Source organism: Lagopus muta, chromosome 19 (genome assembly GCF_023343835.1).
Source record: "Lagopus muta isolate bLagMut1 chromosome 19, bLagMut1 primary, whole genome shotgun sequence".
Lineage (NCBI taxonomy): Eukaryota > Metazoa > Chordata > Aves > Galliformes > Phasianidae > Lagopus > Lagopus muta.
In genome coordinates this window covers 3,541,545-3,567,480 of record NC_064451.1, presented here as the reverse complement: position 1 = coordinate 3,567,480, position 25,936 = coordinate 3,541,545, and the positions used below count along the sequence as shown (strand labels likewise).

Genomic DNA, 25,936 nt, shown 5'->3' with positions numbered 1-25,936 from the left:
CGAAGGGCGGCGGGCGAGCGGGACCGGTGGGCGACGGGCCTGGATCCGAACGGGGCCGGGGCGGGGCGGGGGCGGAGCCGGGGGTGGAGCCGGGCGGCGGCGGCGGCGGCGGGCTGGGGCGGCTCAGTGCGCCCGGCGCCGCTCGCGTCTCCCCGCTTCGCCTCGCGTCGCTTCGCCGCGGTTCTCCCGCGCCCGGCCCGGCATGGCCGCTCCGCCGCGCCGCCGCTCCGCGTCTCCGGCCCCGCTGCCGCCGGTTCCTCCGGCGCTGCTGGTGCTGGTGGTGCTGCTGGGCGGCGGGCCCGGCGCGGCGGCGGTGGCGGCGGCGGCGGCGGCGTCGCGGGAACCCCCCGGTCCGTGCCGCGTGAAGACGGTCACCGTGTCCACGCTGCCGGTGCTCCGCGAAAACGACATCAGCTGGAGCGGAGCCCCGCCGCCCGCCGCCGCCGATTCCCGTCTGCTGCTCTTCGTCCGCAGCGAGCTGCCCGGCCGCGTCGCCGTGCAGGACGATCTGGATAACACCGAGCTGCCCTTCTTCACCCTCGGTAAGCGGCGGCCGCTCCCGGCCCGGCTCTGCCCGCAGCGCCCGCAGCCCGCAACGGCACCCGGCGTTGCTTCGCGGCTTTCCGCTCTCTCTGTTCTTGCAGAAATATCGCTGTTATTTTCTATGGGGAGGGATTTCAGCGGGGCCTGAGCGCTGCCCGTGCTCACCCTGCGAGTCAGCGCTCCCTGCCCAGCTCTGGGCTCAGCCCCGGGGGAGGTACCGCGGAGCCGGGATCTCTTCTCGGCAGCCCGCATTTCTGAATGCTTCGTCTCGGTGCTCTTCAGCTCGTTCTTGCTTCGTGCCCAACTCCCTTGATAGGCTCTGTTGCGGAACGTCTGCCGACTTTCTCCCTGTTTCAGCCTTTGTGGGGAGGGGGATTGCGCTGCAGATAGCCGTATGGCCGTGCTTGGGTGTCGGTGCACGGGGTCGGGGTGCCCCGGCTTCGTTCGGTCCCTTTCAGCCCTTTGTGTGCCGTAAGCAGCGCCGCTCAGCCCGAGCGAGCTGCTCAGAATTCTGCGTGGAGTGCTGGCTGTGTGCTGTGCCAGAGCGCCGACGGCTTCTGCTGATCTCTTTAGCCACCGGCTTTCTTGCTTTTTGGTGTCTGTACATAAGGTAATCCCTGCTGAACTTTGTGTCTGAGCTGCCGCTCGGCACAGCTGGGCTGCGTGCAGTGGTGCCCAGAGCTGCTCTGTGTGGGCACTGAGCACCGTGTCCCCTCGTGCAGTGACCGCTGCCCTCCAGGTGCAATGGGAGATCAGCCGGCTGTGCCTCCCGCTCCCTCCATCCCCCCTCCTGTGAAGCCTCATAGCAAATCCCTGCAATAAATGAGTTGGTGACACTTCTCAAACTGAGCCTCTTCCATCCTGCCTTTGCCATGTGCCTCCCTTCAACGCAACCACTGAAATCCCCCACAGCCCAGCTGCTCTATTTCAAGTAATAGAAGTGGGAACCCAAGGCTGGATGCAGTAGGAATGACGTTTGCCTTACAGTGATTAAAAGTAACAACAAGTTTTGTGGTTCACTGCCTTGAATTTCCCGATTAGAGCATGGTTTCTTCAGGGACTGAGGGTGAATTGGGCACTGATCTAAATATATCAGAAGGCAGAGAAACCCCTCTGTGTGCAGTGTAGGTTACAGCTCAAGTTGGAGGAGAGAAATGTGTCTTGATAGATCGGAGACGTGATCTTGTCTTGCAAATCCTATTGCTGTGACTGACTGCTGGTAGAGAGACCACGGCTTGGTCTGAGAAATCCCTTCTTTTTGCCCGGGGTGTTGGTTATGTGTGTTCTCTGAAATACAAGGCACGTTTCTTGCAAAGCTGTGTTTCTGTCGCTGTCACTTTGCAGATGTGAGACCCCGGCTGTGCAGGTGTAGTGCAGCTAAATGGGGCAGTGGGGTGGCTGGTGTAGGCCTGAGAGCACTCGGTGGGATGCCGTCCTGAGAAGGGAAAGCCCTCATCCTTCCCCACAGTCTGTCTTGTGGATTGTGGTGGATGCTCTGATATCTCAAATCTGTTGTGTTTCTTCCCATTCCTGGAGTGGCAACTGAGGCTCACGCTTAGCTGTGCTATGGGTCAGTGCTTTGCTGTTTGGCTGCTGGCAGTGAAGTTTTGTGCTTGTTTCCTGCTGCTCCGTCCCCATCTAAACTGAGCAGTGGTTGGGGACCGACTGGAGAGCTGCTGCTGCCTCAAAGTGGGCTCTCGGAGGTGAGAATTGTGCTGCTGGTGGGAGATCAGTACAATTGACTAAGCTGGGATTGCTTTAAATACTTCCCTGTGCCAAATTCTTTGGTAGTCCCCATTGATGGTAAATTTCTGACATTTGTGTGTGTTGCTGGATGTGTCTGCTGGGTGTCTAGGCTGGAACAGAGGGAGATGTGTAAGGGCTGAAGTCCCACTGCTTTCCAGCGTGACAGAGGCTCCTCAGTGCCTCTGAGATCAGGCATGAGCACGGGCTGCTGGCAGCTCAGTGGGTGAGGCTGTGGTAAGGAGCTCTCTTAAAACCCGTGCCCGGTGCTGGCATTGTGGTTTCCAAAGAAGTGAAATTATTTGGAATAAAGATGTGATCCTGTCCATGTGCAGCATGGCGGCTGCTGGGCACTGCCCTTGCTCTCCCTGCCAAGTGCTGCTGCCACACACTGCCCTGCTCCATCCCGGGGCCAAAGCTCTTTCAGGCATTAAAGCATTGCCCTGACATGGGTATGGGTTGGTTTGAGTGCTGTAGCTGCAGGAGGTGACCTATCCTCTTTTGGGTCCTGAGCCCCGCCGTGCTGCTGGAGGACGGGGGTCTGCAGCTGGAGCCTCATCTGCAGCAGTGCAAAACTTCTGCTGGATTTGCAGGCAGACGGGTGGAGGGAATGGCAGCTTGGAGCTGATGGGTGCTGCAAAGCGCAGCCAGGAACCCTGCTGGGTGGGAGGTGGCTCTGTGCTGTTAAGGGGTGGTGGGGGCCCCAAACTTTGTTCCCTCCTCGCAGTGCTCCTGGCTGTGACAGCAGTGCCTGCAGGCAGCACTTGGGGCCTTTCTCTCTGGGTCTGAGCCATGTGTTCCCTCTATGGATGCACAAAGGATGGTTCTCCCTTTTCCCCATGCTTGCATTACTTGAAAATCACACAGCAAAGCGCGGTGATGGCAGGAGATGACAAATGTAACTTCGCCACCAGCGCATTATGAATTGCTGCGCATCCCCTTTCCTGAAACAGCCTCCTGCCCTTTCCTTAACCTTGGGTACAACCGATGCTTTGCGGCATTATTTTTTTTCCCCCCCCCACCTCTCATTCCTCTGGTGTTACACTGCGAATGGCGCAGTGTGCCATTGACTTTGTTCCTGCACGACGAGGCTGTGAGGTGTGTGCTGTGCTGCAGTCCGTGCCGTGCACCACGCGATAGCAGCACTCTGCCTCAAGTGCAATTTGGGAGCGGAGCAGTTTGCTTCTGCGCCTCGTTTGGATGAGCTCAATGTGCACACGGATATAGAGGGAGGAAGAGGCAAGCAGGCAGGCAGATGTTTGCTGCTCTTAGCCGATTGTGGCTTACATAAGGATGGTTTACTTGCATGGCTTTGGTGGTGCAGCGTGCCCCGCGTGCAGTGCTGGGGCTGTCGGAGTGGTGCTGTGTATCGCCCGCATCCATCCCAGTGCAGGTATCTCCATCCTGGAGCCATGCAGCTCCTCCAGCACTTCTCTTTTTTTCTCTGAACTTTTCTCAAAGCCATTTTGGAACTTCTCTTTTTCTCTGGGATAAGAATGCATTAAAATAATGGAAAGCACTTAGTTCCCTGTAGATTGTTTGAATTTACTGCTTTTTCTTTTCTCCTTTCCTTTTTCTTTTGAGCAGACGTGAGCAGGGTTTTGCTGCTCTTTGCTTTTGTCAACAGCTGTGGGTTTTGTGGAGCAGGTGGGGAGACTGAGGGCTGCCAGGAACCCTGCTGGAGATGGAGCTTTTTGGTGCTGCTTTAAAGGAGGGCAGGTCCTCCAGGTGCACAGCCTGCTGGGCAGAGGTGTAGTCAATTAAGTTCTATTTTTTATTTCTTTTATATTGCAGTACCTGAGGTTTAGGTCAGATCTGCATGGATGGGGACAACCTGGGGAGGGCAGTGGCACTGCAGTGCTACTGAATGCTGCGGTTGCATTTATCCCTGTGAGCCCTGGGAGGGGGTTCTGGGCTCAAGGTCCCTCCACAGTGGATGCAGGGGAGTGAGCCCTATAGCACCCAGAGGGCTGTGGGCACGGAGGTGTTCCTTGGGGTGGGTCAGCCCTGAGATGAGTGCTGACCCCAAAGCGGAGTCAGACGTGGCACGTCCAGCACGGTCAGGTGGGCTTGCATGGATTTGGTTTTGTCTCCAGGAGAGAAATTCCCAGCTCAAACTGGAATCTGTAGCTGTACTGGAAGCTGTACTCGGGGAATTGCTGCTTTCCAAGAGTACCCATGTTGACCAGCTAGTGGCAACAGAAGATTAACTATAGCAAAGCAGGCAGCGCTGCGCGGCGGGGCTGGCGGCTGGAAGGCTGTGCTGGGATCCCCTGCTCCCCACGGCAGCAGTGGGGTTTGGGATGTTGGCGTGCCAGGAGTGAGCTTTGTTACTGCAGGGAGAAATGTGCTTTTCTCCGGGAGGTTTCTCTGTGCACAGTGGGGCTGGGATGAGGGGTGAGTGTCCTCCAGGGCAGCCTGTGCTCAGTGCAGGAGGGAACTGCCTCCAAAATGCGCTACCTGTGCCTTTCTAAGCCCTGGGTATGGCTGTGAAGCTGGGATGGCTGGCCAACAAGCCTCGGGGCTGCCATAGTGATGGGGTGCTGCTGCTGGAACCCCCTGAGCTGATGGGCTGTGCTGGTGCCAGGGAAAGGAATGCAGGCACAGGTCTGTGTGAGCCAGGATGGGGACAGATTGATGTCACCTGTGGGAGCAGTGAGGGGCTGATCTCATGCTGCTGGCACATATGTTAGCAGTCACAGGTGGCTGGAGAAGCACCTCCCAGCGCAGCAAAATGCCTGGTGGAGCATGGGGGCAGATGGGCTGGAGGGAAAAGGGGAGGAAATAGAAATGCTTTGGTTGAAGCCTTTCATTGACAATGCTGTCCCCATGGCGCAGCTCGTTTTGGGAATTTCCCTCCTGCATTGGGCAGTGGGAGACCTCGACCAGCCCTCCTCGCTGTGCCGGCATCGGGCAGGGATCTGCCTGTGTGCAACCAGCTGAAAAAGTGGTGCCACTTAAAAGAATTGAATGCTCATGCTGCTGCTCGGGTCCCGGCTAATTTGGTTAAGGTTTCCAGTGTCCAGACAGTATGGAGACACTTAATGGTATTGAAGAAGCAGAGTGGTATGCGGAGGGGGTGAGCAGCAGTCGCGGCTTCCTGCGTCTGCACTGCTGGGCAGAGCTTTCTGGCAAGGAGATGGGGCAGATAGGGGCTGGCAGGGAGGGAGGCACACGTACTTGGGGGAGACACGAGTCCCTCTGTTTCTCATTACCAGATCCCTGCCAGTCTTGCACCCCTCCCTCCGTGCCTCCAGCTCCGCTGTCTCTGTGCAAGACAAAGTCTGCGTGAAACCAGACTGGCTTTGAAAGCAGCACAGAAAGGGGAGAAATTTTCCATTAGCAGCATCAGCAGTAAAAGAGATTTCTCAGTCACCTGGTAACTGCTGTGTTTAGGAAGCTTATGGTGCTGATGGGGCTGCTCCTAGGCATGTTCAAAGCAGCTGTCCTGTAGGGATGGGGAGCAGTGGTTTTGGGATCTGGGACCTTTCTTTCTGTGCTGTTGGTGGGATGTGCCTGTGGGGAGGTGCTGTGCTTGCAGAGACCTTAAAGTAAACTTAGTGTGGCAGCTGACCCTCCCCAAAGCAAATGGCAGGCGAATAAGCAGTGGGTCCAAGGATTCCAGCGGTGGATCTGGTGCTGACCTGCAGAACCACCACCTCTCCACACACATTCTCTTCAGTTGTGTCCCATTTGGGCTTAAGGCTGGGGGTGCATGGCTGTGGCTGTAGCAGCTCCCTATGGTGTGGGATGGGGAGATGCAGGAGGCTGGCAGTCTCCAAGGAGAAGAAGTGAAGAAGTCAGCTGTACTGCTGTCTTTGAGGCTTCGGGTCACATTCTTTTTCCCTTATCTCTTGGTGGGACAGGCTGGGCTGAGGCTGCAGTGCCTGCTTCAGTCATAGTTCTTTCTTGTCTCCTGTAACTCTCTGCTGTGTAAATTGGAGGAGTTTAAGCTCCTTCCTGCCAAGCTTGCAGTCTGGGGGGTTTCTCCCCGGGTTTCTCTGCAGCACTTTTGCTGGTGTCACTTTGCAGTGGAGCTCTGTGTCTCCCCAAGGCACAGGAGAGAGATGGAGGGCTCTGGGAGGAGGTGCCCATGGGTGAGGTTGGGAAGGCAATGCAGAGGGTGGTGGGTTGGTGTGCATTCTCCTCCCTCACCCATCCAAACTGGGCAGAGCAGGCTCCAGCTACACCCACAGACTCATTTATAAGTCTCAATTCATTCTCATCTCCCAAAGGGCTCCCTGGTCCTGACCTGCAGTGGGCTTTGGGCTATGAGGCTCTGATGCTGAAGAGGAGGGATGCTGTAGAGGAGCTGCTCGCAGCATTTTGGGGACCTGACAGGAGCATTTGGCAGGGAGACAGCATGCAGGCTGCGAGGTGGGTGGCATCGGTCTCATCTGCACAAGCAGCCCACTGGGTGCTGCATCCCCATCCCTGGTGATGCTGAGGTGGTCACACACAGCCCCTGGGCTCTGGATGAACTTTGTGTTCTGGCAATAAGGCTGAGCTGGGAGCTGTGTGCTGTAACAAAACCCACAGATGTAACACACTCCTCTTGCAGCACACCTTTCATCTCTAGGAGTTCCAGAGGAGCTTTGCAGATGTGCTGTGCTGCAGGTGATGGAATGCCATTGGTGATGGCTACGAATGCTCCCTGCCTCACCCCAGGAGCTGTATGGGTCTGGTCTCAGCTCAGTGCTACGCTCTGCTTGTTTTTCCCTGAGTTTCCTGGGAGTCAAAGGAGAGTGGTGCAGCTGTTTGTTATGCAAAAGCAGTGAAGAAATATTCTTCCTGGGGGCAGTAGGAGTGGGTGGGGATTAATTTTTTACACGGCTTCAACAGCTTTGGATGTCGGCAGCAGAAGAGTTCACAGGGGAACGTGCCCTCCGTGCGGCCCCAGGAAGGTGGGAGTGCTGAGAAATGGCTCCTGGCCATAAGGGCAGAGTTCAGCTGTGGGGCTGCTTTGGGGGCAGCACTGGGGGCTGAGACCACATCTTGTCACCCTGCATCTCCTTCCAAGGTGACACCTGCTCCTGGCATCCCCAGAACTGCAGTGGTGGGTGTTTAAAGCTCTGTTGTTGGTGGCAGCGCCCAAAAATCCACATTGCAAGTGGGAGAAATGGCACTAAAAGAAGCCGTCATCAGAGGCATATGCTTGAAAAGCTGAAGTTAGCTCAAATCTATTTCTGTTTGGAGTGGTGCTCACTTAGCCTGCGTTGTTTAGCAGTTAGTTTATGGGATGCATTTTCCCATCCTGTGTCGCTCCTCCAATGTATGCTGTAAAACTGTAAAATCCGAACTTGCCTTCTCTCGTACCCGTTAAGGGCATCCTGGTGCACGGGAGATGGAGGATGTGTGGTGTGCAGCACGGAGGTCTGGGCCTCTGCCTGTAGGGGCTGCTCACAGCCAGCGTGGGGGATTGCTGCACGGCAGCTTGCACCGTCCTGGGCTTTGCTCTGCTCTTGCAGCAGCTGGCCGTGCTACCGAACAGCAGGCTGTGCCTTAAGCACACTGTGTGCTGTGCCACGTGGGAATGGGGCTGAGAATCACAGTGATCAGATCATCAGGGCAGGGTTTGGGCTTTGCTGAGTTAAGGTGTGGGGATACCCGTGGCATCCCGAAATTGAATGCTCTACCCAGAATGTGTGTGCCTGGGGAGATGGTCTCTGCTGCTCAGGCTTGCTTTGCAGGCTGTTGTAAACCTGCCCCTCCTGAGGGGTTTTACAGCATGTTTCAATGAGCCACTGAAAGGCAAAACAGGGAAAAATCCTGTTTGCAGCACTGCTCCCAGCTGCGCAGCCTGAGGCAAGGTGGGGATGCAGGGTGCTTTGGGGGATGCTGCAGGAAAGCTGTGCTTGGTGAGAGCCCTCCCTCTGTAGAGCAACCCTTCGGTGTTCCTCCACTGTCCCTGCTCTGCTGGTGGGGACCTACGTTTGGCTCTTGAAGTTCTTTGACATGTTGCTGCACAGCCTTGGTGCGTGTGCTGTGAGTGATTTTAAACTCATTTTTCAGCAGACCTTGGTTTGCAGAGCCTCCCCTTCCCACAGCAGGAATGGTGCACATCTGCAGCAGCTCCATCCTCACCTCCCTGCGGGGTGCTGTCCCACATTGCTGTGTCCTACGTGGAGCTGGCATGGGGCAGCAGCTCTTCACCCCATAGGGTGGCTGGGAAGTGAAGAAGTCTGTGCCCTGGCTGCGGCTCAAGTTGCAAACCTAGCCTGTTAACGTGGGATTGCAGTTATCACTGCTTGTTCTGATCGCCTCTCTGTAAAACGGTTCTGAAGGCACCTGAGGGCAAAGCAGGAGGTGTTGATATTCTTCTTTTGCTGTTGTTGGGTGAGGGAAGGCTTGGATGGAAGAAAAGCTTTGCTGTTTGTAATGGTGCTTCTCACCTTGTCTGTAGCAGCTGGAGGGCATGGGTGCTGGGGAATGAGCTGCAGCTTCCCTGGGACGGCTGGGAGTGTGTTGCTCAGCCTGCTTTACTTCTTGCAAATTCATCCTGATACCTGCAGGGTCAGGGAGCTGCTCAGGGACCAGCGTCTGTAGCCAAGGGAAGGATTGCAGCAGGAGCACGGTCCACTGGGCCACCAGGTCCATTCTGTGCAGCTCTCAGGAGTTTGCTGCTTTTGGATGTGGAGCTTGCTTGCACTTGGCTGTGGTAGGGGTCTGTGCCTCTTGTATAAGCTGCAAGGGTCGCACAGCAGCTCCACACAGTTCTTCCTCCATCCACACTTCCAGCCCTCCATTCTTCATCCACACACCCATCTATCCACTTTTCCATCTATCCCCCTGGTTCCCCATCCACACATCCATCCTTTCAGTTCTCCATCCCTCCATCTGCCCCTCCAGTTCTCCATCACCCACGCATCCATCCCTCCAGTTTTCCACACAGCCATCCACTTCTCCATCCATTGCTCCAGTTCTTCATCTTTCCATCCATCCCTCTGACTCTCATCCATCCCTTGCCTCCCAGCCATTCTGAGTGCTGGTTGAGGGTCTGTGTTCAGTGTTTGTGTTAATTAGTGCTAGATGAAAGGAATAGTTGTCATTACTCAAAGAGCAACGTGTTCCAGTTTTATTGCAACTCCTCAGTGTAGGGCTTTAGAGTTGTGTGTGTGTGTGTGTGTGTGTGTGAACAATAAGTTAGAAGAGAGATTTTGAAGCAGAAAGGGCAGCATTGTTATGAAAATGCTGTAGGGGAATCGTGACACTGTTTTGAAGATGAAAGTATTAGAGCAAATTTAAACTGACACGTTTAAAAAAGCAAAAAAAATCTGCATGAAAGACAGCTCTTGACAAAACCTTCCCTGGCCAGAATGGGTCGGGGCCATCCCCAGAGGTGGGCAGAGCCCACGTGGGGGCTTTGGCTGTTGTCTGTGGCCCAAAAGGATGTGATGGTGCTGGTGGTGCTCCTGGAGCTGAGGAGCGGTGGGAGCAGCTGTGCTCACTGTGGTTCAAGCTGGTCTGAAAACTGACAAATGCAAACAAATTTTTCACAGCTGTTTAGCAAGCATCTGCATAATGGATTAGCCAAAGGACAGCATCTGGGCTGTGGGTGGAGGGGGGAGGCTGGAAATGGTCTCCTGCAGCCCTGGGCTGCTTTAGCTGGGGTAGGGGCTGGCTGTGAGTGCAAGGTGAGAAGGGGCAGAGCATGGGGAGTTCCCAGCAGCTCGCAACCTTCTCCAGAGACTTCTCTTGAGACTTCTCCATCTCCACAGCCTCTGCTTTGCCTCTCCTGTCTGAGCTGCAGGTCATAGAATCATGGAATGCCCCAAACTGGAAGGGACCACCAGGGATCCTAGAATCATTGGAGCTGGAAAGGACCTTTAGAGCTTGTCTAGTCCAACTCTCTTTAGTGAACAGGGACACCTGCAGCTTGATCATAGAATACCCCGAGTTGGAAGGAACCCATAAGGATCACCGGGTCCAATTCCCAGCTCCATGCAGCACCACCATCCAAACCCTGTCCCCATGTCTGAGTGGTGTCCCAGTGTTCCCTCAGCTCCAGGCCTGCTGCCCTGGGAGCTGTGCTGTGCCCACCGCCCTCTGGGGTACAACCTTTCCCCAGCCCTCCCCTGGCAGCTCCATGCCATCCCCTTGGGTGCACCCTGCTGGGATGCAGGACAGAAGATGACATCTGTGGTGTGTGATGGGTCGGATAGCACAGCTGGACACCCATCTGTGCCTCTTCTTGGCATTTTCTTTTCCTTGACCTAAATGCATCACCGTGGGGTGATGGGTTCGTGTTGCTGTTAAGCTCCAGTTTCTGTTGCGTGCTCTCAGATAGCCAGTGCCTCTGAGGCTGTGCCCTGTAATTAAAAGCCATCTATTATGATGTCTGAGGGGGCTGTGCTAGTTACAGGGCCACCAGCCCTGGCCCGCTGCAGAAGTGCTGTCAGGCAGTTCCTTCAGCAGAAAATAGGCACCGAAAATTCTTCTTCCACCCCCAACTTTGTCTTCCTGCCAGTCCTGGATTCCAGGTTTATTTCAGGGTCCTTTCTTTTGGGTTCGGGTGGGTGTGCAGTGAGTATTTTTTGCCATGTGAGTCTGACAGGCCCTCGGGGAGGATGAGTGGGTGCCTCGAAGCTTGAGGGAGAAGCTTGGCAAACGCTTCATTTCCAGGGATCTCTTTGCATTTTTGGCTGCAGCTGCTTTTTTTATTCCTGCTGCTCTTCAACTTCTGTGGAAGAGCTCAGTGCCACCCCAGCAGCAGCACCATCCAGGAACGATGCTTATCCTGTTCCTAGAAAGCTTGGCGATGGAACCTGGGCAGGTCCTGATGTTCTCCCACTGTTTCCAAACCTCTGCTCTGTGACGGATAGGACAGCCCTGGGCTCCCTGTGCCTGCTGCTCCCACATATGAGAGTGTGTCGTGTACCAGCATGGTGACAAATTGCCTTGGTGGCTTCTGGAGGAGGGGAGAGTGGAGAAGTGGAGAGACTGGTTTGCAAAGCAGCACTTGGTGGTGGGATGCAGTGCACTGGCAGTGTGGTTGGGGCTGGGAATCATAGAGTCTTTGGAGTTGGAAAGGACCCTTAAAGGCTACCTGGTCCAATTCTGCTGCCATGACCAGGGACACCTGCGAGGTCAGAGTCCTGTTTCCTCACCATGAATGTCTCTGGGGATGGAGCATCTACCACCTCTCTGGGCAACCTGTGCCTCTGCCCTTATTGTGAAAAACTTTTCTTGTATCCAAACTAATCCATTCACCCTTATCCTGTCACAGCATACCCTGCTAAAGAGTTTGTCCCCTTCCTTCTCACAGCCCTGTAGATACTGACAGGCTGCTCTCAGCTCTCCCTACAGCATTCTCCTCCCCATGCTGCAGTGCCCCAGCTCTCAGCCTGTCCTCATAGGGATCTGTTACATCCCTTGGTGCACTTCTGCGTTGCTCCTCTGGATGTGCTTCAGCAGATTCATGTCTCTGTTGTACTGAGGGCCTCACATCTGGATGCAATACTCCAGGTGAGGTCTCAGCAGCACAGAGCAGAGGGATGAGGGGGCTGAAGGAGGTGAAGGCAGCATGTTGGTTGGAAGGTAGAGGGAAGGGAAGCTTTGGCCTTGTTCAGATCCATCTGGTGAATAATGGGGCTTTGAAGGGGTTCTGGGCTCTGCATTGTGCCCTTGCTACTGGCTTACAAGGTGACCTTGACTGAGTGAGCAGTGTGTGCTGCTCAGTGCACAGCAGGAAGAGAAAGATGTGAGTGGGGGGAGATGTTACATGGCGGAGCATCCTGAGGTGTGCCCATTGCCCATCTGAAGGCAGCAGCTCCCCAGGGGGCTGGTGGGTCTGGCTGTGATGGCACAGTCCCATTAGTAATTAGGGTGCTTCTTTGCTTTTCCTGCACTAAAACTGCTCTGCATTGTTTCAAGTTTCCCCTCCTCCCCAGCATGTGCACAGCATCTCCTGATCTATGCTGAGGGGTAACCTTAGCAACTCTGCTTTAGGAGGTGTGGGAATGCACGCAGCTGCCTTGCACAGGACCCCAGGAGTGTTTCTGTCCCTGGGGTCACTGCAGTGCCCACCCTACAAAGCAGCATCTGTGCTGCTTGTGCTTTCCTTGCTGATGCATGGGCTGGGTGCACCGCCTGGTGCTGCAGTCTTGTGGAGAAGTGAGAGAGGGAGTGCTGCAAAAATTGTGGGCTGCAGGAGCCTTGCTCACCCCATCCCATAGGTGCAGGCAGTAGCCTTTGGCTACTCCAAATGCTGCTCAGAAATCATTTTTTTTTTTTCTTTTTGTTATTATTTTTTATAGCAGCTGGGAGTGAGCCAGGGCGAAAATGAGCCGAGGCCGCTGAAGGGAGATAAGCTGAGACGTAAACTGTGATTTTCTGCCCTGTGAGCCCTATGCATGGATTTCATCTTTTAATGGAAGTGCAGTAAATAAAAGCCATTTTCACAATAAGCTGAGCAACAGGTCATAAGCGTCTGAGCCACTGAAATTGATAGAAGTGAGCTAAGCGTAACAAATCTCCCAAAATTGCACCAGACTCCACTTGTATCTAGTCCCTTCCTGCATCTCACCAATTACAGCAAATGGCAATTATTTCTGAGCCAGAGATTTCTCTGAATAAAACCTCACTCAAACCGGAGATGCTTTATCTTCTTTTTAAATACATTTGTGCCGGAGGAAAAACCCCCGATGGGGAGAAATCCCATTTGATGGGGCTTTCCCATGCAGTGTGCACAGACAGTCCGTGCTGGCCATGCATCTCGTCCTTGTTGGGATGGAGCATCAGTCACCATCCCTGGAGGCGTTCAGAGAATGTGGCACTGGGGGATGTGGTCATTGGGCGTGCTGGGGCTTGGTTGTTGAGTTTGGTGGTTCTCCCTCTGTTCCACCTCTGGCTTCTCCCTGCTTTTCCAGCTGGATGCAGCCCTGGGTTCCAGTGGCACCACAGTTCCAAGGACAGTGCATGGGGTGCAATTCCCTCATCCTCACTGATTTGTGGGGTTATCTGGGATGTTATTTGTGCACAGCGCTCCCCACCCAATGCAAGATGTTCTCAGCCCTGCCGTGCTCCATCCTCCCCCAAATGCAGATGGCCCTGCTGCCCTCTGCTTGGCTTAGCAAGCACTCTGTTTGTTTCCTTTGGTCTTAACTGGCTATAATCCGTGCCTGGCTGTGCCCCTTACAGGGCGGACATTTATTTTCCTTAATCTTTCATGAAGCACTTTTATCATAAGCTCTCTGAAAATCCGTTGAAATTAGACCCTCTGCATCATCTTCCTCTGTTCTGAAGCCTTTCTTGGCAGCCCATGTCACCAGGCTGCTTGGTGCCTCTCCTCTGCCATTCCTTATGGAAGTGGTGCTGCCCTGACCTGCTCAGGTTGTGCTGTGTTACCTGCTGCATTGACTGATCCCGGCTGCATCTTTCTCTCCTGCAGGCTGATATTTAGCTGTTGAGTCCATGGGTGTGCAGGGGAAGGGATGTGCAGTGTGTCAGGGCAACAAAGCTGGTGAAGGGTTGAGCCTGGCTTTGTGCTGGGAGTTTTGTTCTTTCCCGTGCTGTGGATGAGGCTCATTCTCCAGGCACACATCTGTGGCCTTTCCCTGATGTGGAAGACAGCATCACTTGGCCACCTCTCTGTATGTGGAGGGGAAATAAGGCTGCTCAGAGCAAAGCCCCGCAGCCTCAGCTCTTGATTCAACCCAGCAGGTTGAATCACAGAATGGCCTGGGTTGGAAAGGACCACAATGATCATCTAGTTTCAACCCCCTGCTGTGTGCAGGTCACCAACCAGCAGCCCAAGCTGCCCAGAGCCACATTCAGCCTGGCCTTGAATGCCTGCAGGGATGGGGCATCCACAGCCTCCTTGGGCAACCTGTTCCAGTGCATCACCACTCTCTGAGTGCATGAGTCTGTGCTGCAGCTGGAGCTGCAATTAGCTAAATTCAGGCTGAAAATGAAGCACAAATTAGCTGGCCGCTGCTGGATGGGGCCATGCTGTGTGACTGCGGCCATCACCTGCTCTTCTGTGGTTCAGAGTAGCCCCTTTCTGGCAGAGCTGCTCATTTGTCTCCTTGAGGTAAGCTCTCCCTGCTGGGATGGTTTGCTCTCAGCTGATGGGGACATCACCTTCTGCATCCACTTGGAAAACTGGAGTTTAGAGAGGTCAGAATCAAGAGTGAGGGTTAATGTTTTATATTGTTTAGGCCAGAGCTGTTGCTTTCATGATCTGATGTGCTCTGGCCGTTCTAGGAGTGTCGTTCTGTCCTAGGAACAACGGCTCTGACCACTGAAGGAAAAGTTTATACCTTTATATACGTGTGTGTGTGTGTGTATAAAAGCGTATTTAAACATGTTGGTTAATCCATTGCAAGTAATTGTTATTGGTTACACAAATTACTGGCAATATTGCTGTGACTGTATTACAGCTTAAATTCTCACTTGATTGCTAGCACATAATTTTTAGCAAATAACTAAAGCATTCCAACTTAAACACTGTCACAGTATCCTTTAAATAGGCAAATGAGGTAATTACAATCTCCTTGGATAATGGGATGGCTTCTACCTATAGCGGGCATGTGGTGATTTCAGCAAGCTTCACCGGTCTGCCTGTCCTTAAGTGGTAGTTCTGTAGAGCTTAAAAAAATCAACTTTGATTGGGTCGATGGGAGCTCTGTGAATGGAAGGGGGAGGATGGAGCCTGTGGTGTTTGGGTTGGGAAGTACTGCTGTGAAGTGTCCTGGACACTGGGAAGGACCTGGCTCATAAGGTGGACGTGAATTGTACTTTGAGTCAATGCATATTGCAGCAGGTGAGTCCAGTGCAGTAGGTTGGTCCAGCCCTCAGAATTGGGAAGGTGTGTGAGTGCTGCAGTTGAGGGGCACCCGCTGCCAAACCTGTCCCCCTGGGTGCTGGCCCCCTTCCCCAGCCATGCTGCTGCAGAAGGAAAGCACAGCTGCAGTGAGCCCCATGGCTGTACCTCGCCGTGCTCACCACCTCTGATGATTGTTCATTTAGGAGCACGCCTGATTGCTGACAGCTTTCAGGAGTTGTGGCACAATTGAATCAGTTCCCTTTCAGTGCATAGAAGCCCTCCAGATTGTAATCACGAGCCATTCTCCATCTCCATGTTTTGCCCAGCAGGCAGCTGCCTCCAGTTGTGCTCCTCCTGTTCCTCCCAGCCCGCTCCCTCTCTCCTGAGATGCTTTTGCTCCTCTGCCCCAAATCCAAATGCTGAGGTCCCTGCCATGGGCTGGGGACCAATGCTGTCTGCCCAGAGCGAGCCGATGCACTGGGGGTCAGCAAGTCAATGGAAAATTGAGTGTGGAGAGAATTAGGGCAGCAAGGCATAATAATAAAACCTATTGCTGTTGAAGTCGAGCCAGAAGAAGCTATAGAAGGAGGGCTGGGTGCCAACTTGAGGGAAAAAGTATGATTCAGTGTGGCCCTTAGCTCATCCATCTGCAGGCTGGATTGGAGATGGGGATAGGTTTTGGGACATGCAGGCAGTGGGGAAGTGATGCTGAACCCTGTGCTGTGCCCATAGCTGGGATGAGGTGTTGGGGAGGTGATGCTGAGCCCTGTGCTATGCCCATAATGGGGAAAGGCTGGGCAGGAGGCAGTTCCAGCACAGTAGGGTGTAGAGAGGGATGTGGGGCTGCCCTGAGGCTGCACACAGCCTTGCTCTCCTCCTGCAGCCCCGTGCCTGCAGCTTTTTGCAGCCTTGCTCTGCTTAGCTGTGGTCTGGCTGCTGTCAGGATCTGCTCCTCTTCTCCCTGTAGGGTTTGGGGTGGTAAATCTGAAAAGAAATATTCAACAAAGATCAGCTTGGTGCTGTGCTTTGAGCTTCGTTTTTTTTTTTTTGTTGCTCTAGCTGTACTCAGCATGCATGCTTTTTTTCCAAGGGGGAAATCTCCAACTTGTTAAGCAAGAGATGCCTGAGGTCCATGGTGTGAAGGGCAGGGTGGAAATTCCTTTGCAGTGAAGGACCTGTGCTGCAAAGGCTCTGAGCAAGCGTGTGCTGAAGAGCATCCTGTAGGCTTCAGGGGCTGTTGGCTTTGCTGTGATCCCTCCCTTTGGAAAGAAGGGCTGCATGAGAGTGGCAGTCAGCCGGAAAGCCAAAGGTGGAGCCCATCTCTGTGATCCTCCTCCCCACAACCAGCCCCAGCAGGGGCTGCTGGGCATGGGCTCAGCTCTCACAGCCGTGTTATCGGCTATCTATAGGCTGCTTTGTCCCCGAGGCTTTCAAACTTTCCTTTGTCCCAAGAAGTCAGAGTAAATTGCAGGCAGCCAGCTAGAACGTGCTTTCCTCAGGGATCCGTTTTCCTCGGCAGATAAGCAGGATTTTGTTAGGCATTGAGGTCTCTGCAGGCTCCCCAGCCTTCCTGCTGTACAGCTGGTGATTATGGGCTGCAGGATGACACGTGTGCCTGGGGAGCTCCTGACCGAGCTGGGAAACAGGGTAGAGGCTGGGGAAGCACAGGCATCCCTGCAGCATCCCGTCTGCACCTCGTTGCATGCTGCAGCATCCTCAGCTGCATGCATGGATGATGCTGCTCCCACTGGGGTTTCCCCAAGGATGGCTTCCAGATGAGGGAAGAACCAGCCCTCATCCCATTCCAGAGCCTCATCAGGAAGCACGTGGCCCCAAATCCAGCTTCAGATCACGGCCATGAGCCAGTCCGGGTGGAGGAGCTCATATATCCTTGTTTCTCTAAATGAAGGATGCACTCAAGCAATTGAAAACAACTTCTGGGACAATCTCGTTCCATTATGTCTAATGGAATTGGGTATACGTGGTGCGTAGTGTGTGCTGATATCTTAGAGAAACAAAGAGGGATTTTCCCATTATTCAGAGAATGGATGAGACGTGAAATGAACTCCTCAGAGGCGTTTCAGTTTGTCACAATAGAGCAAAGTGAGTCACATCTGGAGGATTTGGGAACAAAATGTGTGCAAGTTTGTATTCCCCATGTTTGCGTGTTCCTTCCTCTTTATTCTCTCTCCCCCCCCTTCCTTTTTTTTCTGTTAAAATTTGGCAGTAACAACCCAAAGTCCATTTCTTACAAAGAGATGACAGCAACCTCTTCCCTCTGTCCCTCGCTGTCCCCAGGGTGGGCTGGGGCTCATGGCTGTGCTGTGTGATCCGAGCTTTGCTCCTGGCTTCTGATGCAGGAAAACACACAGGTTTCCAAAGGAAGCATCAGCAGGTTCTCCTGAAATGAGTTTTATTTGCCATTCTGTTGGCGAGCCCAGAAGAGACATTGGGCTGTGTCTTAAAAGCTGGCAGTGACCACGAGGACTGGCAAATGCAGTGAAGCAAAGCAGAGCATCTCAGCTCCTCAGAATGCAGCAGCTGGAGCATACCAGGAATACCTAAATATCCTGGTGAACTGCAATAATTAATCTCATATTGATAAGTAAGCTAATGGAGTCAATGGACTATGGGATGTTGTATGGGCAGCGTTGGGATTGTTCAATGCTTGCCAGCCAGAGAGGAATGAACAAAGATTTCCTCACTGTTTGCCACTCAGGCTGTATATTTCCACTGAAGAAACGGGGGAAGGAAAGGGGTGAATGCTCTGTTTGTACCCTTGGGCTGGCTGGATTAGAATTAAAAGGGTAATTTTACTTGGAGATATTGTTTTCCATGTCTGGATTCCAAGAGGTTTTGTTGGGCATCGTTTGGCTGATTCTGCACTGTTGTGTTTTTTGGGGGCTGGGATAGGGCTGCAGATGCAGCACGGGCAGCAGCTCCCCTCCATCACCTCGTGCTGATTTTGGAAGGGATGTGGAGTCTCTGTTTCATGGCACCAAACACTGTAGTTTTGCTTCTTCTTCAGCAGCATCACTTAATTTTCTCCTGCGAAAGTACTGCCTGAAAATAAGTCTCTGACAGAAGAAAGTTAATTAGAAAGAGACATAAATCTCTTCCATGGCCCTGCAAGTGCCCGGCTCCATCCCTGCTCCTTCCTTTGTTGGGTCTTTGTGCTGAGCTCCTCTCTGCTGCAGTCTGATGAAGAGCTGCCTTGAAAGGCAACTTGCAACTCTTAAAAGGACTGTTTCCCGACTTAACAAATCAATGCATTAAAATCTATAAATATTTAATCTCTGCTCGCCCTCTGGAGGAGCTCCATACCTTCTGCCTTGCTCTTCTTCCCCCCTGTGCTAAGGTGAGAGCCCTTCCCATGGCACCCCATAGCATGGCTGCCCTGTGGCATCCTGCTGTCTGTAGGGGAAGCCCTCAAAGACCACAGAGAGCATGGGAAAGCCCTGATGGTGTTTTTAGATGCGAGTCAACTAGCAAGTCGCATGGCATTCCCAGCAGGTTTAACCCTGGAGCTTGTAAGGCTGTGGGAGTTTTGTTTCTAAGCATTCTCCCATCTGCTTGAGATGCCCAGCGGTGATCTTGGCAAGATAAAGAGTCTTTGGCAATCATAAGACTCGTTTGAGTTGGAAGGGACCCTTAAAGGTCAAATCAGTCCCACTCCCCATTCCACCTTCCTGTCTCAACCTGTTGTGGGAGCGTGGCTCACCCATAGCTCTCATTTCTGTGCCTGCTGCAGCCCTGAGCTGCGCAATACCAACCAACCCCCAGGCGAACTCTTAACAATCTCTAGAGAAGAGACATCAATAATGTGACTTGTGACTGGGGTCCTTCATCACTTGGAACACTGTGAGTTTTTTTTCCCCTCTCCCCACTGCAATTACGTGCAAGGCCTTGTATCACCTGCTGTCAGAGCTCCCAGGGAGAGGCAGGGATTTGCTGAAGGGTTTTTGGGGTTGATGTCTTGAGGGATGGGAGCAGGCCCTCCTTCAGTCGCTCCTGTGCTGCCGGCTGTGTGTTGATGAGCTGTGACTTTAAGAAGCCACAGCAGTGTGAGTGCTGGCATTTTTCTGGGGAGATGTACCCCAAAGCAAGGTGCTGGAAGCCTTGATGCCCCATTAATGCAGGCAATCAACATAGGGCTGGGAGGACTACATGATGGCTTCTGCTGTAGGATCCTTGTCTGGGTGTCCTGTTGCCCATGCGTTGTCTGCAATCTGCCCCGTTCTAATTTCTGAAAATAGGAGAGAACCCAATAGGTGAGAATTTCTGGGGGCTGGCTGTGATGCAGGGGTGCAGCCTGCAGGGAGGTGTGTGGGATCCATTGCGTGCTGAAAGCCACGAGGTGCCGAACGTCTTGATTTCACCCCGCTCCCTGAAATGGGAAGGAAATTCCAAAACTCTCCCCGTGACAACTTTGACACCTCTGTTACCATTTGCTCCGAAATTACCTTTCAAATATAGTTCAATCCTTCTCCAACAGAAGACCTGTCAGAGAGAGACTCTTCCAGGACAGCTGAGAAGGAGAGAGAGTGCTGCAGCATCCCTCCGAGGGAGCTGAACGTGGCACATCTCTGCTCCCAGCATGTGCTGTGCTCTCTCCTCCTGCAGCACGAATCCCAAAGGGAGGCAATGTTCTGAGTGTTGTAATTTGATGATAATAATTCAGCATTTACAGAATCTTCCATCTTTGAATAACAAAGCATGTCAGGAAAAAAAGAATGTGATCCCCGGTGACAGGCGGGAGGATGAGAGGTGAAGTGACTTTGCTGGGTGAGCTGAGCTGCAGATCTGGGGGTGAAAGCTGCGTTTTGGGGCCTCAAGCCGTAGGGTTTCACCTTCCTGTATTGAGCAGGAGGGGGAGGCTGGCTGGGAGCTTGGGAGAGGATGGAATGACATTGTTCATCTGCAAAACAAACAAAAGCAAGCTCCTGAAAAACGATCCCGCTGCTTTCTGATGACATGTGAAATGTCAAAGCTGAGAGAGCAAGCAGTTTTTGCACTCCTGCCCTTGAAGAAGTGTTCAGACATCTGCATGGAAGCAGCGTCCGTGTTATCATTACACCTAATTGTTCCAACTCCTCCTTATCTGCATGGCTTCCCTCTGAGATGACCGAGGGAGGGGATGTGGGAAGGGGAGGGGGGCAGTGAGTCAAACCCTGGGACTGGAACGGGAATTGTCTTTAATTAAAGTGCTGCAGCACTGTACTCACTGACATGGCTCAGGCAGGCAGCATCCAGGCAGGCTGGGAGCAGAGTTTGGTGGCTGTCTCTTTCTGAGATCCTTGTTAAATGCTCCTGAATTAGCGGAGCTGCCCACAGGCCTCCTGCTGTTGGCCTTGGGAGGGAGCAGGGCTGGATGCATCTCTCCCTGCTCCAGTGCCTCCAGCTGTGTTCTTGCATCCTGCTGCCTATTCCTGCCTCTTCCCATCCCTGTGCTCTTATCATAAGTTGGAAAAGACCACTAAGATCCAGCCCCATCCCACCTTGCCCACTGACTGCATCCCTCAGTGCCACATCTCTGTGGTTGTGGAACACCTCCAGAATGGTGACTCTACCACTCCCTGGGCAGCTGTGCCAATGTGTTACCACCCTTTTGGAGAAGAAATATTTCCTAGTATTTATCCTGTACCTCTCCTGGTACGACTCAAGGCTGTCCCCCCTCTTGTCCAATTGCTGGGAGCAGATTGTTCAATTGTGACCTGGGAGCAGAGGCTGAGCCCCACTTTGTCACAACCTCCTTTATTGCTGGGGAGCACAGTGATGTTGCTGGGGTGTGTTGAGGGGTTTAAGGAGCCTGGCATGAGGAAAGAAGGGGCCCAGATTGGGCATCCAAGCTGCAGTGCTGGTGAGAACACACATCCCTGCAATATGCAAAACACTTGCAGGAGCAATGGGAATTTCTGCCTGACCTCAGCTGGTGTGATCAACTGATGCCCTGAAGCATGAAAATAAATAGCTCTGACTCATAAGAACAAGTGGTGCAATTACTTTAGCTCGGATAAAATATTTGTAAGTATCTAATCCTTTCCTGTACCGTGTGCAGAAGCGAGCACTTATCTCCCTGCTGCTCCCCTTCCCCACCCCGTGCTCTGTGTGCAGTGCCTTTGCTCACGCAGCAGTGCAGGGAGGGATGCTGTGACCCCACGGCCTCCATTCACCTCACGGAAGTTATTCTGTCCATTCCACGTAGCTGAAGGCAGGGCAGGGGATGCTGACAGTGGTCACCATGCAGGAAGCTGACTGCAGATTGCTTTACGTGTCGGGAGCCGTGTGGGGTTGCCTGTGGTTATGGGGCTGAGCGTGGGGTGTGCTCACTGCTGGGGTCAGGCACCAGGCTCCTCAAAAAGGGAACCCCCCCTTCTCCCCATGCCAACTGCTGCCTTCCCCTTTAGCTCTCTGCATTCGCCTGGTAACGTCCCAAGCTGTCTTTGTGCTCTTCTTGCAAAGTGCAGAGATTTTTCTGACTCAAGCATCTTATTTTTTTAAAAAGTATTTTTGTCCAACGCTGATTTAATGGTACTTTTCTTCGAGCTAGCTTTTCTTCTCAAGCACTCCTTGTTTCTGAACTAATTGTCAAATGAACATTAAGTTGACAGCAAAACATTTTAAGTGGTTGTTTTTTTTTTTCCCCTCAATGCTTTCAGCAAACAGAAAAATGATTTAATCACATGGCTGTGGCCTGATGTCCAATCTGCCTTTGGTTGTGCTATATTTGGACAGATGTACGTGGCAATACGTTCTTCTTCTTTTTTTTTCTCTTTCCTCCTTTTTCTCTCAATTTCACAGTCAGCAGGAAAACAGCCCTGACTTCAGCTGTGCTATTGCAGGATTAGCATCTTGCCAGGGCTTGAGCCGTGCAACTGGATGTGTGCAAGTAGTGGGTTTGCAAGGTTCCCTGCAGCATGAGGGCAATGGACTTACTGCTGGATGGAGGCTGAGTGGCACTGGGGTGCTGCGCTCAAGCTGCTCGGAAGCAGTCTGAGTCTATAGAGCTAAAAGTAAGGATGCTGCAATCCTGGACTGCTGTTCCTCATCCTCCTCCCAGCTCTCATCCCGTGTTCCTTGGGGCAGTGGTGGTGGTGGGACCGTGGGGTGATGGGACATTGGATGTGAGTGAGGTGAGCTCCATCCTGGGAGAGTCCTGGTGGTGTTAGGGCTTTGTTGGCCTCGTAATGGGGCCATTATGGGTCATGGTCATAATGGGTTTCTGCATCTCAGTGTAGTTGAAGCTGCACCTCAGGTACTGTGTTCAGTTTGGGACCAAGGAAGGCACTGGAGCATGTCCAGTGAAGGGGTGGGAGGTGATGGCCTTAAGTTGTGCCAGGGGAGGCTCAGGTTGGATACCAGGAAACATTTCTCAGGAAGAGCAGTGATGCAGTGGCACAGCTGCACAGGGAGCAGTGGGGTCACCAGCCATGAAGGTGTTCATCTCATGTGGAGATGTGGCACTGAGGGATGTGGTCAGTGGGCACGGTGGGGTGGGTTGGGGTTGGACTGGGTGATCTTAGAGGTCTTTTCCAACCTCGGTGGTTGTGTGATTCTGGCCAAAGCAAGTAGAGGGATTTTCTAGTGCTGCTTCACCAGCAAAATAGATGCTCAGGTATGGAGGAGTCATCCGAACGTGTGTGATGGGCATGGGACCACAGGGATACTTCTTCATCTGTTTTCTGGAAGGTGTTTGCTCATGGGAAAAGGAGCACCAGCCTGGAGCGAGGTGCTTTTTAGGCAGCAAATAACTGCAGGGACGAGGCTGTGTGGTGAGAGCTTGGGGCGCACGTTGGGCTGGGATTTCTCTGCTCGGCAGTGTATTTGTGCCAGGCATTCCGAGCAGGGCTGGAAACCAGAAGTGCCTGTGACACACACAGACTAATTACCATGGGCTGCCCCTGGAGAGCGGCTGTGAGCAGAGCTGTGCGTCCTGTATCTCCATCACTCCCTGGGAAGGGAACAAAACCAGGCTTGTACCCGCGGTCCCTGCGGACACGGGGAGATGCGTGGCTCAGACTTGATTGTATTACTGTCTGCTGCCGTGATATTAAAAGCATTTAATGAACACATTTTGGGTGTGCGGTGATGTGCCGGCACTGTGCTTGCTTTGGGAAGGAGGTGCTGAGGTTCCTGATGTAACTGGGACCCTGAGGGAGGTAGCACTGTGTCACTGGGCTGCCATCATAGAACTCATTTCCTGGGCGTTAAGGGAGGAGACAAATATCCATAGTGCCTTTGTTCTGAGCCCGTGTGTCATATTTGGGGGGTTTTTTGTTCCCCTTCAAGATGGGGCTCTGTCAGTCTGCCTCTCTTGGGCATCCCAAAGGTTGTGTTTTGCCATGAGGCAGGTTTGTTTCTTTGGCTCTCTTTCTGATGAGGAGTGACAAGAGTCTCCATATGGCACTTGTCAGCCTTCCCTCTAAAATGCAAGTAGTCTGGAAAGACTTTGGCTTGAGCAAAGCATGCCCTTCCAATGGAAACCTATTAGCTGCTGCTTTTTCTTTCCTCCCTCCTCCGTCCTTGTTAGAATAAAGTGCTTTGCATGATTTTCCCCCTTGTTTCAGCCAACAAACATGTTTGTTTCTCCTTAATTACCTGGGTGTCAATGGGGTGCTTCATCACTGTCTCTCCTCAGCCGGTTCCTTTTCCTTTCCATGTGGAGCAGCTAATCAGAAGCCTCGATTGCAAATCCTGCAAAAATCCTTAAGTCTTAAAACTGGAAAGTAACCAAAAAGTGACCTTGAAATGACTTTCCATGTCCATGGAAATTAAAATTAACTGGACTGATTTGACTGGCCTGAGGGGAAGAAGGTATTTTAAAATAATAAAAAAAATAGTAATCTGACAAATGAGCCAGGAAAGTTTTGAATGTCTCAGGTGAACAGGGACATTAGAATATGTATTAGTTATAAATGCTCTAGTGCTGAGTGCCTGAAATTGTTGGAGGAAAGTAACCTGTGGGTGTTAGGATCTATGTGGGGGATGTGGCAGTGGGAGCTGCTGTTTATTCTGGTGGCTCTGGCAGTGTGTTGCACAACTGCAGAGGGTTGGAGGGGTGTGCAGGTGTGGTGTGTTGGTTGTGAACCTTGAAGTGGTTCATGTGAGGTCATGTAGGATGGTCCTTGCTGAAGTTGTGGGTGAGTCCGTATCCCTGGTCCTGCTTCTTCCTTATGGATGAACAGCTGAGATGGAGGTGGCTGGAGATGTGCGTGGGGTTGGTCCTCTTGGGATTTCCAAGCCCTGGGTTTTCACTTCCAGGTAGCACATCCTCCAGGCAGTGCCACACTGTGGCTCTGTGAAATGTGATCTTTACCCGCATGGAAAATTTCTTCTCCAAAAAGGTGGTCAGGCACTGAGCAGGCTGCCCAGTGAGGTGGTGGGGTCACCATCCCTGGAGGTGCTCAGAACTGTCAACATGTGGCACTGGGGGACGTGTCACAGGGCATGGTGGAGATGGGTTGGACTCATCTCATCTTAGAAGGCTTTTCCAGCCTCTATGATTTGATGCCAAGCAGCCAGAAGTGCAGCATGCATGGGGGGAAGGGTGTTGGCGTGGTGACTTGGGGAAACATGGGGCATGAAGGAGTACTGGGGTTATGTGGCAACCTCCATTTCCCTGTTGTCAGTCCCATGACTGCCAATGGCCTCGTTTGTCAGTTTTGAGGTTGGACAGCAGCTTTATCTTGACAAGAGAGAGAGAGATTTAGAGCTCTGTAATCCATGCTTGTCCATCCTAATTACTTCCCTTATCAGCCTTCATGAGAGTAACTTCACAATGGTAATTAGTCCCTTGAATCCCACCCTATCTTAATAATTAACAGAGAATTTGAATAGCAGGGAGGGGGAGAATTGCTGTTTTGGGCTGGGAAGGTCCTTTTTGGGTGGAGAGTAACACAGATTTCTTAAGCAATCAAACACTGACTGCAGAGAGCAACGTGTGGGTGACTGCAGGATGATGCCCAGGAGGAGCCTACTGCATTTGTGTTTGCATAGCATGAGCTGTTCCAGGGCAGGGAGTGCTGGTGGGGCAGCATGGAGGTAGCAAGAGCCTGTGGCTCAAGTGGGTCCACCTGGAGCTGGAAGCAATGCCGTTGCTGCAAATGAGTCCCATTCATCATAGCTGGTGGTGGAGACGCAGCACAGAAAGAGGGCAGTTTGACCTAATGCTGCCCTAGAGCAGCTGCAATTACTGGAGTATAATTCATTTCAAATGGATCCAGAGATTTCTTTCCATTAATATCCAGAGCCAAATAGAGGATTCCTGAGTCGAGCTGTGGGAGGCTGCGTGCTGCAAGGGCAGAGCTGGACCTGGCAGGACTCCTGCATGCTTCCCTGGGTAGGCACCAGTTGTCATTGCTGCTGTTAAAAGAGCATCTTAACACAGGTGGCTCCATTGGGTGTGATATGATGAAGGGCAGCCAACGGTGGCAAATCTCTTGCAGAAAAACTTGATGTTCAGCTTTTTCCAAGTGGAAGAACTTTGGTTCATCAAGTTTGGATTTTCCAGTGCGTTGTTTTGCGCCCAGAAGTTTGCAGGAGATAGAAAAGGGTGACTGGAAATGACTCCACTTTCACTGATTTTAGGGATTGTTGTTGGGGCACAACGTGCAGAGAATCATAGAATCATTCAGGCCGAAAAAGTCCTCTGAAGATCCCCAAATCCAACCCCAAACCATCCCACCATGCCCATGTCCCACATCTCCATGGTTCTGGAACACTTCCAGGGATGGTGACTCCAGCATTCCCTGGGCAGCTGTGCCACTGCATCACCACTGTTCTGGAGGAGAAATGTCTCCTAACGTCCAACCTGAACCTGAGACTGTGGTGTTAGTTTAGGTGCCTGGCGTTGCCTTCAACTTGAAGATCCAGCCGTGTGTTTTG

The 25,936-nt window shown here is 52.7% G+C and overlaps 1 protein-coding gene across 2 annotated transcripts in view; it reads left to right on the top strand.

Annotated features, from left to right (window-relative positions):
* The first annotated feature begins 202 nt into the window (after positions 1-202).
* Positions 203-25,936, top strand: part of ASTN2 (astrotactin 2) — a 264,246-nt gene continuing 238,512 nt past the window's right edge. The window contains exon 1 of one of the 2 annotated variants that reach the window (XM_048965611.1): positions 203-542. In XM_048965611.1, the coding sequence (XP_048821568.1) occupies positions 203-542 (340 nt within the window). The remainder of the gene's footprint in view (positions 543-25,936) is intronic. The other variant, XM_048965614.1, reaches the window with a different exon arrangement.